The sequence below is a fragment of the Notothenia rossii genome (assembly GCF_949606895.1).
Source record: "Notothenia rossii genome assembly, chromosome: 11".
NCBI lineage: Eukaryota > Metazoa > Chordata > Actinopteri > Perciformes > Nototheniidae > Notothenia > Notothenia rossii.
The window spans coordinates 11472285-11485813 of record NC_136910.1 but is presented as its reverse complement, the minus strand read 5'-3'; the positions used below and the strand labels follow the sequence as shown (position 1 = coordinate 11485813).

At 41.6% G+C, this 13529-nt stretch overlaps 1 protein-coding gene across 1 annotated transcript in view; it reads left to right on the top strand.

Annotated features, from left to right (window-relative positions):
* Positions 1 to 13529, top strand: part of atrnl1b (attractin-like 1b) — a 74953-nt gene that overhangs the window by 11805 nt on the left and 49619 nt on the right. Inside the window, exons 8-16 of the mRNA XM_079658475.1 lie at positions 2619 to 2874; positions 4687 to 4870; positions 4981 to 5135; positions 5293 to 5377; positions 6153 to 6367; positions 6697 to 6815; positions 7113 to 7245; positions 10493 to 10680; positions 13469 to 13529. Coding sequence (XP_079514601.1) covers positions 2619 to 2874; positions 4687 to 4870; positions 4981 to 5135; positions 5293 to 5377; positions 6153 to 6367; positions 6697 to 6815; positions 7113 to 7245; positions 10493 to 10680; positions 13469 to 13529 — 1396 coding nt within the window. The remainder of the gene's footprint in view (positions 1 to 2618; positions 2875 to 4686; positions 4871 to 4980; positions 5136 to 5292; positions 5378 to 6152; positions 6368 to 6696; positions 6816 to 7112; positions 7246 to 10492; positions 10681 to 13468) is intronic.

Sequence of the window (13529 nt, the reverse complement as noted above, 5' to 3'; positions counted from 1 at the left end):
GGTACAACTCTAAAACGCACATATGAAAAAGATCGGTTTACATTTTAATAATCAAATAAGTATGTGAACATAACCAATAACCTACCATAGCCAATAACAAATAAATGTAGCTTATTTTATTTTTATTGTTCATTCATATCTTATTTTTACCGAGTTAACATTGATTTATTTATGCATATTTTTGTATCTCTCCAACTTTAAACGATATTTTTGGTTAAGTATACATTGGAATGATTTCAAACCTGTTTTTATTTATCCTAATAATTATAAAGGAGTGCCTTGGAAATATGTGTTTACATAATTTTTGGTCAAAACGTGAGAGACCCACTGAGATAACTTAGACTAAAATTAACTATCTAAATACTCAGAGAGTCCTTAACCTCACTGAGCCTCTCAGTCTGACAGGAGAGCTCTCCTGTCAGACTGGTGACCCTGGTTGTAGAAACATCTACTTCTTATATCCGTTAGCGCAGCTAGCACCAGATTCTAATAACAACAGCGCCGGTACCGGTGCGCCCTCTCCCTTGCTCGCTCTCTCGCTACCACGCTCGCACTTTGGCTGTGAGCTGCGGGCGCCTGATAAGCCAACATCCCCTACTTTCATCACTTACAGCGCCCACCGTACAGGGCAAATTAAACGTGTAACCAGGGTAAAAAGGGTATTACATTTACTTAATTATGAATGTTGTTACATCAAGGCCGAACATTTGGATGAGGGCCAACGGTCAAAAATGTTTTTTCCCTCCCAGAGCTACCAGCGCAGCGCCCCCCAGATCTGGCACCCTAGGCGACCGCCTGTTTCGCCTATGCCAGTAACACAAATACTACAAATCTACATAACAAACAATCAAAAATGAAAAAGGGTTGCCACTTATTATTATTTTAAGAAAAAAGTTTTTTTTTTTTTTGGGTACCTCACCTGGCTGGTGCCCCCTAGCAGCCAAGCCCGCCTTAACCTGCCATCAGGCCCTGGGGCTGATCGTTTTTGTAGGCCCCCTATTTAAACAACAAATCAAAGTCATTTATAGCCTCGGCAGGCTCTGTGATCGCACTTCTCCACTCTGCTCTACACGCGCCTGGTCCTCTCCTCCATATGAGTGACGTATCGGGCCTCCCTCATGTATTTGTCCGGTTGCCGTTGGCTCCCCTCCACGTAGCAAGTCCTCGTCGTCCCCTCCATCTCCTCCAACAGATAATGTCCCTCCTGTCTGTTTTTCCTCTCCCGCTACTCCATCGCTATCAGAACCAGACGGCCTACTTGTCTCCGAGGCCCCGCGGCCGGCACCGCTACCGCTCGGTACAGAACTTATCTGTCCTTCCTCCTCATCCTGGCCTACAGGTTTAAAATAACCTGTAAGCGTCGGCATTTTTGTAACAGCTGCTTGTCTCGAAACTCCTTTTCCCTCAACAATTTCCTTTTCCGAGCGCCACTCAAACTTTTTCTTCACTCAATCACTCGCAATTTGAATAAGTCACATGTGAAACATATTCTCATACTGACGTGTGTGTGTTTGTGTATATTTGCGTTTGTGTGTATTGTGTTTGTTTCCCGGGGAAAACACTCACGAGAAACACCGGCTGTTGTTATGCCTGCTGTGACGTTACGTTACTCCGTTCTCCGCTTGTAATTATGCCGTTACAAGCTTCAAAGTTGTATTTATCATCTGAATTTGCCGAAACAAGTTTAATATTCTGAAAGCCAAGACTTTGTTTTTTTAAAATCAGATGAAAACAAACTGTAACGGACCTTGCTGTGTTATCTATCATTACTCTACGTCTTACAATAATAATTTCAGTGGAGGGAGGGGGGGCGGCGCTGTGGAACAGCAGAGTGGCGAGGGAGAGCTGTCGTCTTCCCTTTACAAGATTCAAAAATGTATTTATCGTGTGATTTTGGAAATGAAAGTTTCCTATTCTGAAAGCCAAGAATTTGTTTATTTAAAAAAAACAAAAAACACCCGAAATAAAAAATAAATTAATTGGCTCATGATAGGCCCCGGATCTCCGTAGGCCCCTGGGCTTCAGCCCAGGTCAGCCCGTGCATTAAGGCGGCCCTTCTAGCAGCGGCGCTCATATTTCAGCAGCGGTGCTGCGCCGCCACTATTTGTATATAGGGGAAACACTGCATGTTTGTAATATATCCATGGGAACATTTCATATTCTCAGTGTGCAATATTCCTCTTTATCTCAACAGTAAGTAGATGAAGGACTTACGACAAAACAGGCTTGAAAAGGAACATTTTCTAGCATTATGTTCTGGTTTTAAAAAAAGTATTTATTTCAACGCTTCTCTGGACAGTCTTGCACTAATGTACATTCTCAAAGATATTGAAGTGACTTTTATTTTGTATATATCGATTGTTGTGCTTTTATTTAGGTCTTAATGTGTGCATATGTATAAATGTGTATTTTGATTGTGTATAGGTAAGTACATATTTTTTATATTTGTTTTGGTTTTTGGGATTGTGTGAAACGGTATTTCGATCTTTCTGTCTGTAAACACAAACTGAAAGATTGACAATAAAGTTGACTTTGACTTGACGCACTTTAACCTTCCATCCACTTTTATAGCAGCAGGTATCACTTTAAGCTTATTTGAAGGCCTCTCTTCTCCTCAGGATGATATCTACATGTTCGGGGGGAAGCTGGAGGCGGGTTTGATGAACGCAACGGAGGAGCTGTGGGTGTTCAACTTACCCAGCCGGACGTGGCAGCGGAGAACTCCTGCGGGGGGTGCACAGACTCAGATTTACGCGGTGGAAGGGCACTCGGCCCACTGCGTGCTACTAGACGAGGGCGAGGCCATCATGCTGGTCATCTTTGGCTACTCCCCCATCTACAGCTACGTCAGCAACGTCCAGGAGTACAACCTGAGTGAGTCACGCAGCTTTAAGTAACTGTTTGTTTCTCATTCTACCAGCTCCCGTTTGTTTTATTATGACGTTTATTACATTGTAGGCAGGGTTCGAGTTATAAACTGAGCTCTATGGGGGTCTTTAAAACTAAAACTTAAAAACTTAAAAACTAAAACTTAAAACTTAAAAACTAGGGCTGTCAGTCGATTAAAATATTTAATCGCGATTAATCGCATGATTGTCCATAGTTAATCGCACATTTTGTATCTGTTCTAAATGTACCTTAGAGGAATATTTTTCAAGTTTTTAATACTCTTATCAACATATGAGTGGACACATTATGCTTTATGCAAATGTTTATTATCATTTGAACAATGACAAATATTGTCATGAATATTAAACACAGCAAGCGGACGGCAGGAGCGGGGGCTGTCAGCATCAGCTTGTAGAAGGTACTTTAAACTTGATGCACTCTGAAATTACGGGGCGGCCGAGGACAAAAAATACACATGCGTTAAAATAATTAGTGGCTTTATTTTTTTTTTGCGTTAACGCGTTATTAACGTGTTAACTTGACACCCCTATGAAAAACTTAAAAACGTTGACGCACACTCAGCTAGGCCACTACCAGTCTTGTTTTTTTGCAATTTTGCTGGATTTATTTGTCAATATTTACAGCGTTGCTGCCCATAGTGATAGCCCTATAGCTTAAATCTACTACCCAAAAATAAACATAATGGACATAGGTTACTAATTAAAAACATGTACAAATGTATTTAGGAGTCTATCCATGTGAACATATTTTCAGTGGGGCTGGACCTCAAGTCCTCCAGGGGGGTCCGGGGGTAAGATATATCTTTTAATTTGAGTTAAATGCATCAATCTGGTGCATTTTGAGGGGAAAATAAAGAGACTAGATCTATGGAAACACCCATATGAAACATAACTGTATACATTTAAATAATCATAAGAACATGGCCATAACCAATAACATACCATATCCAATATGAAAAAACATTGAAACTTGTTTATTTATTTATTTTTGGTTCATTTATAGTTGCGAGTGTGTCTGTGCTCCTGAACCAGCCTCACCTGTCCCCCTCCTCTCCCCCCTGCTCCTCTTTGAGGCACCAGCAAAGACTTTAAAAGTGTACCTTTTTTCACCTAGTTAACATGTGCTTTCTTTTTAATCATGCATATTTTTCTAATCACTCTCCCCTCAAATGGAACTGTGTTTACATAAATGTTGGCTCCCACATAACTCGAACCCTGATTGTTGGGTAAGGCGTGGTATTTAATTACAGTGCAAAACAGAAATTCCCGGCAACTTTAATTGGCAATAATATGAATATCCCCTGCTAATAAGAGAAAACAGTTTAACAGCTGATTTTTCTGATAATGTTTTGATCAAACTGAGCTCAATTGCACACCTACTGCAGTCACACTGAGTCTGGTAATGGTTTGTCAAACATTTTTAGTACTTTGGAATATTTCTTTTTAACAATTGAAAACCTATAAGCAAAACAACTTGTGTGTGAACTCACAATAAACTCAACATTTCACAATTAAATGTTGCGATACAAGAAGCTTGGAAGCACTGTAGCCTATTTGTAATTTGACAATTTGTTAAATGTAGGAAATCAAAATCTACAAAATAAGTGCACAAAACAAACTGCTGCCAACCACTCATGCCCGTCTGTTTCCTGCCAAAGAATATCAATATTTTGTAACGGTGAAGAGCCCATCTGTCTCTGAAGAATTTAGACTGTGCAAATCATTTGATTCCTTCCCTTTTTTCCTATGTATTAAACGAATCCCTCTATATTTTAAGGATCCAACACGTGGGTAATACCCAAGACTCAAGGAGCCTCTCCCCAGGGAGGTTACGGCCACAGCAGCACGTTCGACAGTGCCAGCGGCAGTGTGTATGTTCACGGAGGCTACAAGGCATTTCCTGCCAACAAATACGGCCTTGTTGACGACCTCTACCGCTACGACGCTAACACGCGGACATGGTAGATCAACGGATATTCATTATGCATGCATGTCTGTGTATGTGACACTGTCGGTTACACGTTTTCTTGTCACAGTTGCCCTTGACACACTTGTCGCGCATATGTTCCAGGTTCATCCTGAGAGAGAGCGGCTCTCCACGGTACCTGCACTCGGCTGTGCTCCTCAGCGGCACCCTGCTCTTCTTCGGCGGCAACACACATAACGACACATCGCTCAGCAACGGGGCCAAGTGTTTCTCTGCGGACTTCCTAGCCTACGACATTGGTAGGACTCTTGTTCTTAAACGGCCTCCAGTGGTGTTTTCATTAGCTTGAATAATGTGTGTTGTCTCTGGTCTCGGGTATTTGCAGAAATGTACACTGTCAATTTTTAAAAGCACAAATAAAATGGTCTCTGACATGTGTTCTCGTGTTTTCCTCAGCTTGTGATGAGTGGAGGGTCCTGCCTAAACCAGACCTGCACAGGGATGTCAACCGCTTTGGTCACTCTGCTGTGGTTAGCAATGGGTGAGTGTCACTTTTTGAGTTTCAACTAAAACACACTGGACAGATGCCACAAACAAACTACCATCCCAGCATCCTTTTAAATGTCTTTATGTCCTTTCTTTATTGTTTTAGCATATATAGACAATATATAAGACAGTACACAAACATCCACAAGATATAACAAAATGAAGTACATTACAAGTCACATAAATAAATAAAATGAACTTCACAAACATGTAGGCAGATATGAAAGGCTTTTATCCTTCTCCCAGCAGAGGAACATTAATCATCTCCAATTTGCTGACCCAGTGTACTCTCTAGATCCGCATGTTCCAGATAGTTAAGGGAAGGGTCCCATACTTTTTTAAATAGTTCTTGTTTTCCTTTAATTGAACAGGTTATTTTCTCTAATGAGACAGTTCTTTTAGCCAATACTTGGACTGTTAACATTTTTCCATGAAAAGTGCTATCATGCGTCTTGCCATATGTTTCGACATACATTTAAAAAATATTTGTTCTCTCTTCCCTAACCCTAACCCTTGTGTTATTTTGGGTAACACCCTAACACAAAACACTTAGGCTCCATGATTACCTGCAATGATAAAATCTCTTCTATCATACATTTGACCTCTTCCCAAACGATCTTTTATCAAACACAATGAAAGAATGTTCCGTCTTTATGTCCTTTCATTATTTTGACTTTGTTGCACTTTCTGATAACTGATTTGTCCCTTCCTGAAGGAATTTAAAATAACAATCTTGTTTACACTCTGTTCTCATGTTTTCCCATATCCAGGTCCATGTTCGTGTTCGGGGGCTTCTCCGGCATGCTGCTCAACGATGTGCTTGTTTACCGACCCCCCAGCTGCCAGGCCTTCTTGGCAGAGGAGGGGTGTGTCAAGGCTGGGCCAGGGGTGCGCTGCATCTGGAGCAGAGGTCACTGTTTCCCCTGGGAACCCAGCATGGCTAATGCGAGCATTATTCCTGCCCCATTCTGCCCCCCTAAAGCTGGTGAGAGAGAGGATTCCTCTTTTCTATTTTTGAAATTATTAATATTTCCCAGCATTTATCCTACTCCAGGTTTTTCCTCTACAGTGACTACACAGGAATTAAGTTGTCAGCTTTGTCTGGTACTAATAATAGACTTAATCTTTCAGTACTTTCACAGGATGTTCCTGTTTTTGAGTTGTCAAATGTAATACAAGCTGAGTTACAAAGTGTTCCTTCCTATTTCTAAGGACATATTATTGTTTTACTTCCCCAAAAGATATTATCATGAAATGGACCTCATCCATATACACACTCATTGCTGCTCTCCGTTGTCCCTCTCCCTCTTTTAGTCACAGTGGACGAGCGCTGCTACCGGTTCTCAGACTGTGCCAGCTGTACTGCCAACACCAACGGGTGCCAGTGGTGTGACGACAAGAAGTGCCTCTCTGCCTCCAGCAACTGCACCGCTGTGAGTGGTCCACCAGGGGGCGGCAGAGCACTGCTGGTCTTCTCAAACACTGCACAGTTTGAGATTTCTGTGCATCATCACTGTTCAAATCAATTGATAGTGCCTTTGTTTAGGAAGAGTTCATTCCATTTTCCTTTCGTCCACATGATGTAATTTGAGTTCAATCAATTCTATCATAGGACAAACAGACCTATATCTTTAAGGTGGAGAAGATATTTACTCGCATGAACAATCTCTGCTCTTAAATTCAGCTTTTGTTTATTGTCCTCCTTTCTATTTTACTCTCTTTGTCTGTAGAACGTGAGGAACTTCACTGAGTGTCCGGTGCGCAACGAGCAGGTGTGCACCAAGATGGCCAACTGCAAGAGCTGCTCGGTGAATCTCAACTGTCAGTGGGACCAGAATCAGTCAGAGTGCCACGCTTTGCCAGGTAAGAAAGACGCTGAGCCCCCAAGCTGATTTCCATACGCAAAAACACACACCATCACATTGAAGGCTTTGGATTTAGTTCTCACACATAAAACTTGGTGGAAGGGTGTACCATGGGCCAATGAACAACCTGCAATTCTCCTGTCGTTCTGCACAACACACAACCCAACAAGGGACCATGTGTGTAAGTATTGTTTAAAATCTATCCAGGTAATAAGCCCTCTTCTCTCCAGGCAGCACCATCTTTATTAGAAATGTGAAATGGACAGAAAAGACAAACACCACTTGGACACAATACAGCACTTTCTTCCTCTACTGTTTTTCTGAAGCTTCTACCTCATCAACTTCTTAAAAAACGTTACCTTTCTTCGTTGTTGTTTAGAAAGCCTCTCACCGTCTCCCTGCTGCAGCACTTCCTTAACTGTTACTAAACCTTCTGGGGGGAAAATATAAAAATCATATTTTAATGATGACCTCTGTTGCTCCGGGCCAGCATGCGCAGGATGTTTGCGGGTAAGGGTGTTAGCGCGTGCACACACACACACACACACACACACACACACACACACACACACACACACACACACACACACACACACACACACACACACACACACACACACACACACACACACACACACACACACACACACACACACACACACACACACACTGCTGGCAGGAGGGGGATTAAGAAAAGGGCCCTGGGGCATGGCCTTGGCAGAGGTGTGCCTTTATTGAACTCCCTTCTTGTCAAATATACATTTGATGTGCACATTTTATTAAACGTCTGACTTAAACACATCATCTAGTATTTGCAGGAAATTAATGTCTTCATCCTGATGTTGTTTATCAGGTCTGTCGGGTTATTTAGTTATTTAGCAAACAGCCTCTACTCCCCCTCCCAAACGTTGAAACCGACTGAATCTGAAGAATTGTTGCTGACACTTTATCCAGTTTGTGAAGCCTTGTCGCCAAAGGGCTTGTTGCTGCAGAGGGAGTGGATACGTGTGTTTGTGTGTTTATTTCCAATGCCTGAAAGGATGTCTCAATCTCAGGAGGCAGGATCTGCACACACAAAATAGATATGTGCATCCACATACACTTGTACATCTTAGTGTGCGCCCACCACATTTTTACGAGAAGCCTTAATTAACAGACAATTTGGCATCCAAACATCACTCCATCTCTGAGGCAAATAAGTGCAGATTACACTCCTGCTGAAGCTGTGAAAGCACGCACGCACGCACGCGCACACGCACACGCGCACGCACACGCACACGCACACGCACACAAACGGTCCCAAATCTTAAATCCTCTTTGGTTTGGAGGAAGGCAGACCTGCTGTAATCTGTTTTCATGATTATGTCTTCTACTTTCACTGCTTGTTTTTCAGCATTTAAGGATTTCATTACATTTTAAAAATAATATTCTACCAAATTATAGGGTAAACCATGAATAGTGTCTCGCCTAGTGGCATACCTTCAATTTAGCTTGACTCATTTGGTTCACACGGACTGCTCTTATAGCATCAATCAAATATAAAAGCTTTTTTTAACAATAAAGCTCTAACACACCTTTTACAAAACCTTCTTAGCACCGAGTTGGAAAGCTAGTGACTAGCCGGTGAGCATTCTGGGGCATTTGGGGGTTAAAGAGTCAAATATCATCCTCGGGACTTGGTAGGGACCAGTGGCGGATTTAGGATTGTAGGAGATCCGGGGCTTAGCCCAGGAGTTGTTGGGGGGTGCAGGGGTAAGGTGCTATTTTTTTACAAGTGGGGGGTGGGCCGAACTTCCTTTAGGGGTGTCGTCGCCTCCTCTAGGGGGGTACGGGGGCATGCTCCCCCGGGAACATTATTTTTTTAAATATTGAAGTTAAAAGCATCAATCTGGTGCTCTTTCAGAACAACATTAACCCTACCTTAATAATACCTTAAAGCGGACAAAAGGCACTGGAGAACACTTCTTCATTAACATCCTTTAATGAAGCAAACTAATGCCTTAACTCACTCAAATATAGTTGTTTACTTATTTCGGTGAAACAAATGTGCGTAGAGTTTTAAAGGATGCGGATAGTCTCACCTTGATTCTGGCGCATTGCTTATGGTTTTATAGATCTATTCGCACCCACCATCTTTGTTTGTGACGTAAAGAGTGTAAGAGTCACGTTTCTGAATCGGACACTCTGAGTGGATGCAGTCACAGCCAATCGGAGTCTGATTCAGAGGGTTGCCTGTCAGTTCCGTTGCCTGTCAGTTCCGTTGCTATGGTTCCGTTGTTATGTGTACTGAAACGAGAACCGGTATAATTCCACGTGCGAAAACAAAATACAAATTGGAATACGTTATTTTAGTGTCTTAAAAGTAGACTGAGGTATGAAGGGTTAACGTTACATCTTAGGATCATTTTTTTTCATGTTCTGTATACATACTAACATATAAGGGTATACTTAGTGTGGTTAATCCATGTTTACTAGCTATAACATTAACGTTACTCTTTTTCACTTCTTACTCAGTCAGCCAGACTGCAGATATCACCATTAGATTCACAAACCTGAAACATCATCCATTTCTTCACTGCTGGTGATGACATTGTTGTCAGCTGCTGATACTACTGCTGCTGCTGCTGCTGCTGCTGCTGCTGCTGCTGCTGCTGCTGCAGCTTGTGGCACCTGCTTCGATGAAAATAACTTTCTAATATCCATAACTGTATAGGCTAGTAGCTTAAAACTCGTCAGGCACTATAGGATCACTTCTTCTTCAGGGCAGGGAAGGCTACGCAGTACGCAGGTTACCGTCCTGCAGCGGCTGCCTCTCTGGTGGAATCTGGTACTGCACATTACTCCCGAGACGTTTTAAAAAATAAAAAATAAAAGTGAAACATCCGGGGCTTTTCAGAAAACATCCGGGGCTTGAGCCCAAGTAGCCACCCCTAGCGCCGCCACTGGTAGGGACTAAAACAGAGCTAAAAAAGAGTGATTTGAATTTTGTACATAAACGGTATATTGCCAGGTGGCCAGAAACATGACTCTACATATGTGCAATTGTTGCTCAGTAACTGTTGGATGTGTTGATAAGCCAACAAGTTATACGGAATATAAAAGTAAATGTTGTGTTCATGACTTGTGTGTGCTGCCCCCTAGTGGACACAAAAATAATCAGTAGTTTCAGGTTCAATGTTTGATATATTTTTTGCAAATTCTCTCGGCCCATGGCTCACACATCTCCTCGTCATTCTTTTTTGCAGCCCAGCAGTGCAGTGAGGGGTGGAGCCATGTGGGGGAGGCCTGCCTGAGGATCAACTCTAGCCTCGAGAGTTACGACAACGCCCAGCACTACTGCAAGAACCTCAACGGAAACATCGCTTCGCTCACCACTTCCAAACAAGTGGACTTTGTCCTCGAGGAGCTGAAGAAGCTCCAACAAGAAGACAAGGTAAATATACATGTGTTGGCTGTAAATACAGTACGTCAAATTCAGTCAGAATAGTTTCCAGTGATTGGGTTTGTAGCTTAAATCCTGATGTTTAGTCGATAGTAGGGACCAGCGAGCTATTCTCTGCTCTACTGATGAGCTATGCATTCTGTTATGATTGTCTCCTGATCAGTTTTGAGTTTGTATGCTGCACCGTTGTATGCCTGATTGCGTTTGTGCTTTTGGCTTGTGTAATTTGTGTCTTTCAACCATTTTTCATCAATCTGTTTTCCTCGGCACTGCCACAAACAGCACGGTTTGTATTTCACTGTCACAATTACAATTAGACAGCTAGGCTTTCTGAGATTCTGCACCCTGATGAATCCGGCTGTTAAAATCAAAACATCACTTTGCCTTGTTTGAATGGTTTTATCCTTCATAACACCATCACAGTTTCTTCTTCCTGCCTTATATAACAAACCAGGGCACCAACGATGAACACTAAGACATAGCCTTAGATTTCACTTTGATGAGAGCATTTTTTTTAGTATTACTTTTCTATTATAAAGTACATTTTGAGTTGTATAACTAATAAGAACAAATACATGAATGGAAATCTATGTGGCAAATGTAAACGTGTTTGTCTTTTCATAGCATTAACTATGTTCTAGTTTATAATTTTATAGCTCCAAATTCTTTATACCCTCACCTAGGGCTGCTTGATTATGGCACAAATCATAATCTCGATTATTTGGGTGAATAATTGATATCACGATTATTAAAAACGATTACTTTGAAAACATCAATTTATTGGAGAAAAAAATGTTGAACAGTATGTTTTTAACTGTTGATTGTCCTGAACTTTAAGTATAATTCAACTGAAAAACCCCCCAAAAAAAAAAAGGTTGAATAAAAATAAGTAGTAATAATAATAGAAAAATAATTGTTTTATTTCGATTACGTTGTTTTCGTAATCGTTGCAAGCCATAATCGTAATTGCGATTAAAATACGATTAATTGAGCAGTCCTACCCTCACCGTCAGGGACGTGCACAGGTACGGGCTGATGTTGCCCGGGCAACGGCCCGTTTGCCATTTTTGTCTGACCTGCCCCTCTGGAGAGAGCGAGAGTTTTTTTTGTTTTCTATTGTGGCCGAATCAACACGATAAGCCCACAATTAGTATTGTAGCGTCTCACTGCGATAAAAAAAACTCACAAAAACACAACTTGTCAGCGCTGTCATCTGCCCCCAGTCACGTGACTTTGTTTACAATCTGACAGCTGGAAGCAAAGGAAAGCCCTCCGAGTCCGGCCTCATATGGCTATGGTGATCACACCAAATTCCTGCCTGGCGTTAGAGTATAGGGGACAAACCAGGGGACTTTACTACTTATTTACAAAAAAAACACCTAAATATACTGTTATTGTGCTTCTGTCTTTCTGTGTCTTTTACTTTGCTCCGTAAACTCCCTCAACGGGGCCGCTCACTCTCTTTTCTTGATCGCCATCTCACGGAGAACACTTCACTGCCCCGCTTCATTGTAGGATTTCTGCCATGTCTCTACTTCAGTTTGACCATCTCTGTTATTAAGTTATGGAATTCTAAATAAATAAGTAATTAAATACCTTACCGTTACTGCGCTCATAAAGAATGATAAGAATCATGAGTATTGAACTGGTTTGATTAATTAGTGAGTTTATTTAAGGTAATTAGTTAGAAGCCCTATTTTATCAGTAGCCTATGTCTGCCCAGCAGTTACAATGGTCAAACTACATTAAAACAGAATTGTCCCCATTTTTCTTTAATAGTTACTAACATTAGATATTTTAATGAGATATGGACCACAAAAAATGTGCCTGAATAACGAATTTAGCAGTTGGACATGAAAGTCAATGAGTATCATTTGCAATGACAGTGTTGTGTTTTTATTACATTACATTACATGTGTCATTTGTTAGTCGCTTTTATCTAAAGGGACTAACATACTCAGTAGTGTGGACAATCCCCAAAGGAGCAATTTGGGGTGAAGCGTCTTGCCCAGGGACACAACGACATGCTGACTGCTGTGGGACTCGAATTTGCTACCCCCTGGTTCGAAGTCCAGCACTCTATCCACTGAGGCACAGCCACCCCATTTTATTTTATGAACCTTTTACATTAAAAACAGGGGAGGGAGGCCCTTTTTCCAATTTAGAGCAATAGCCCCTCCAAATGTCTGTGCACGTCCCTGCTCACCGTGATACAGTATATTGACCTTGAGATGTCTTTTCTGCCTGGGTTTACTGTACGGAAAATTGCTCATAAAATATAACTCATAAATAATGATTTGTTTATACAAGAAAAAAACTGTCCTGACAACATCAGAATGTAAGACTCTTCCTCTTTAATGGAAATGATGCTTTTGGGCAAACACTCTCTCTCCTCATCTCACCACAGCTTCACATCGCCTGGCACCGGAAGAAAATTGTGAAGTGTACTGATGATTTTAGTTTGGTCATGCCTGCTGTATTCATGAGAACATCGTTTGTTGTCAGTCCACTGGATTTAGATACACATGTTTGTTCCAAATAGAGCCTTGACATCTCATTTCCCATTACATTACAAGTTGAATCCTGAAGGCAAATAAGAAATTATACGTGTGTAATTATTTTCAGTCGACTTTTAATGGCATTTTTGATTCCCAGGTGTACATTTGTGAGACATTTATTCCCTAGCATGGTGGAACAGAGGCAGAGTTTGGATTTGTTTTATCTTGCATTTTAACATCCGGCTGCTCTGGGTTTTTAGTATTTTGCCGTGTCCCCACAGCGGCTTTCTCCCTGGGTGGGCCTGAGGAAGATCAACGTGTCGTACTGGGGCTGGGAGGACA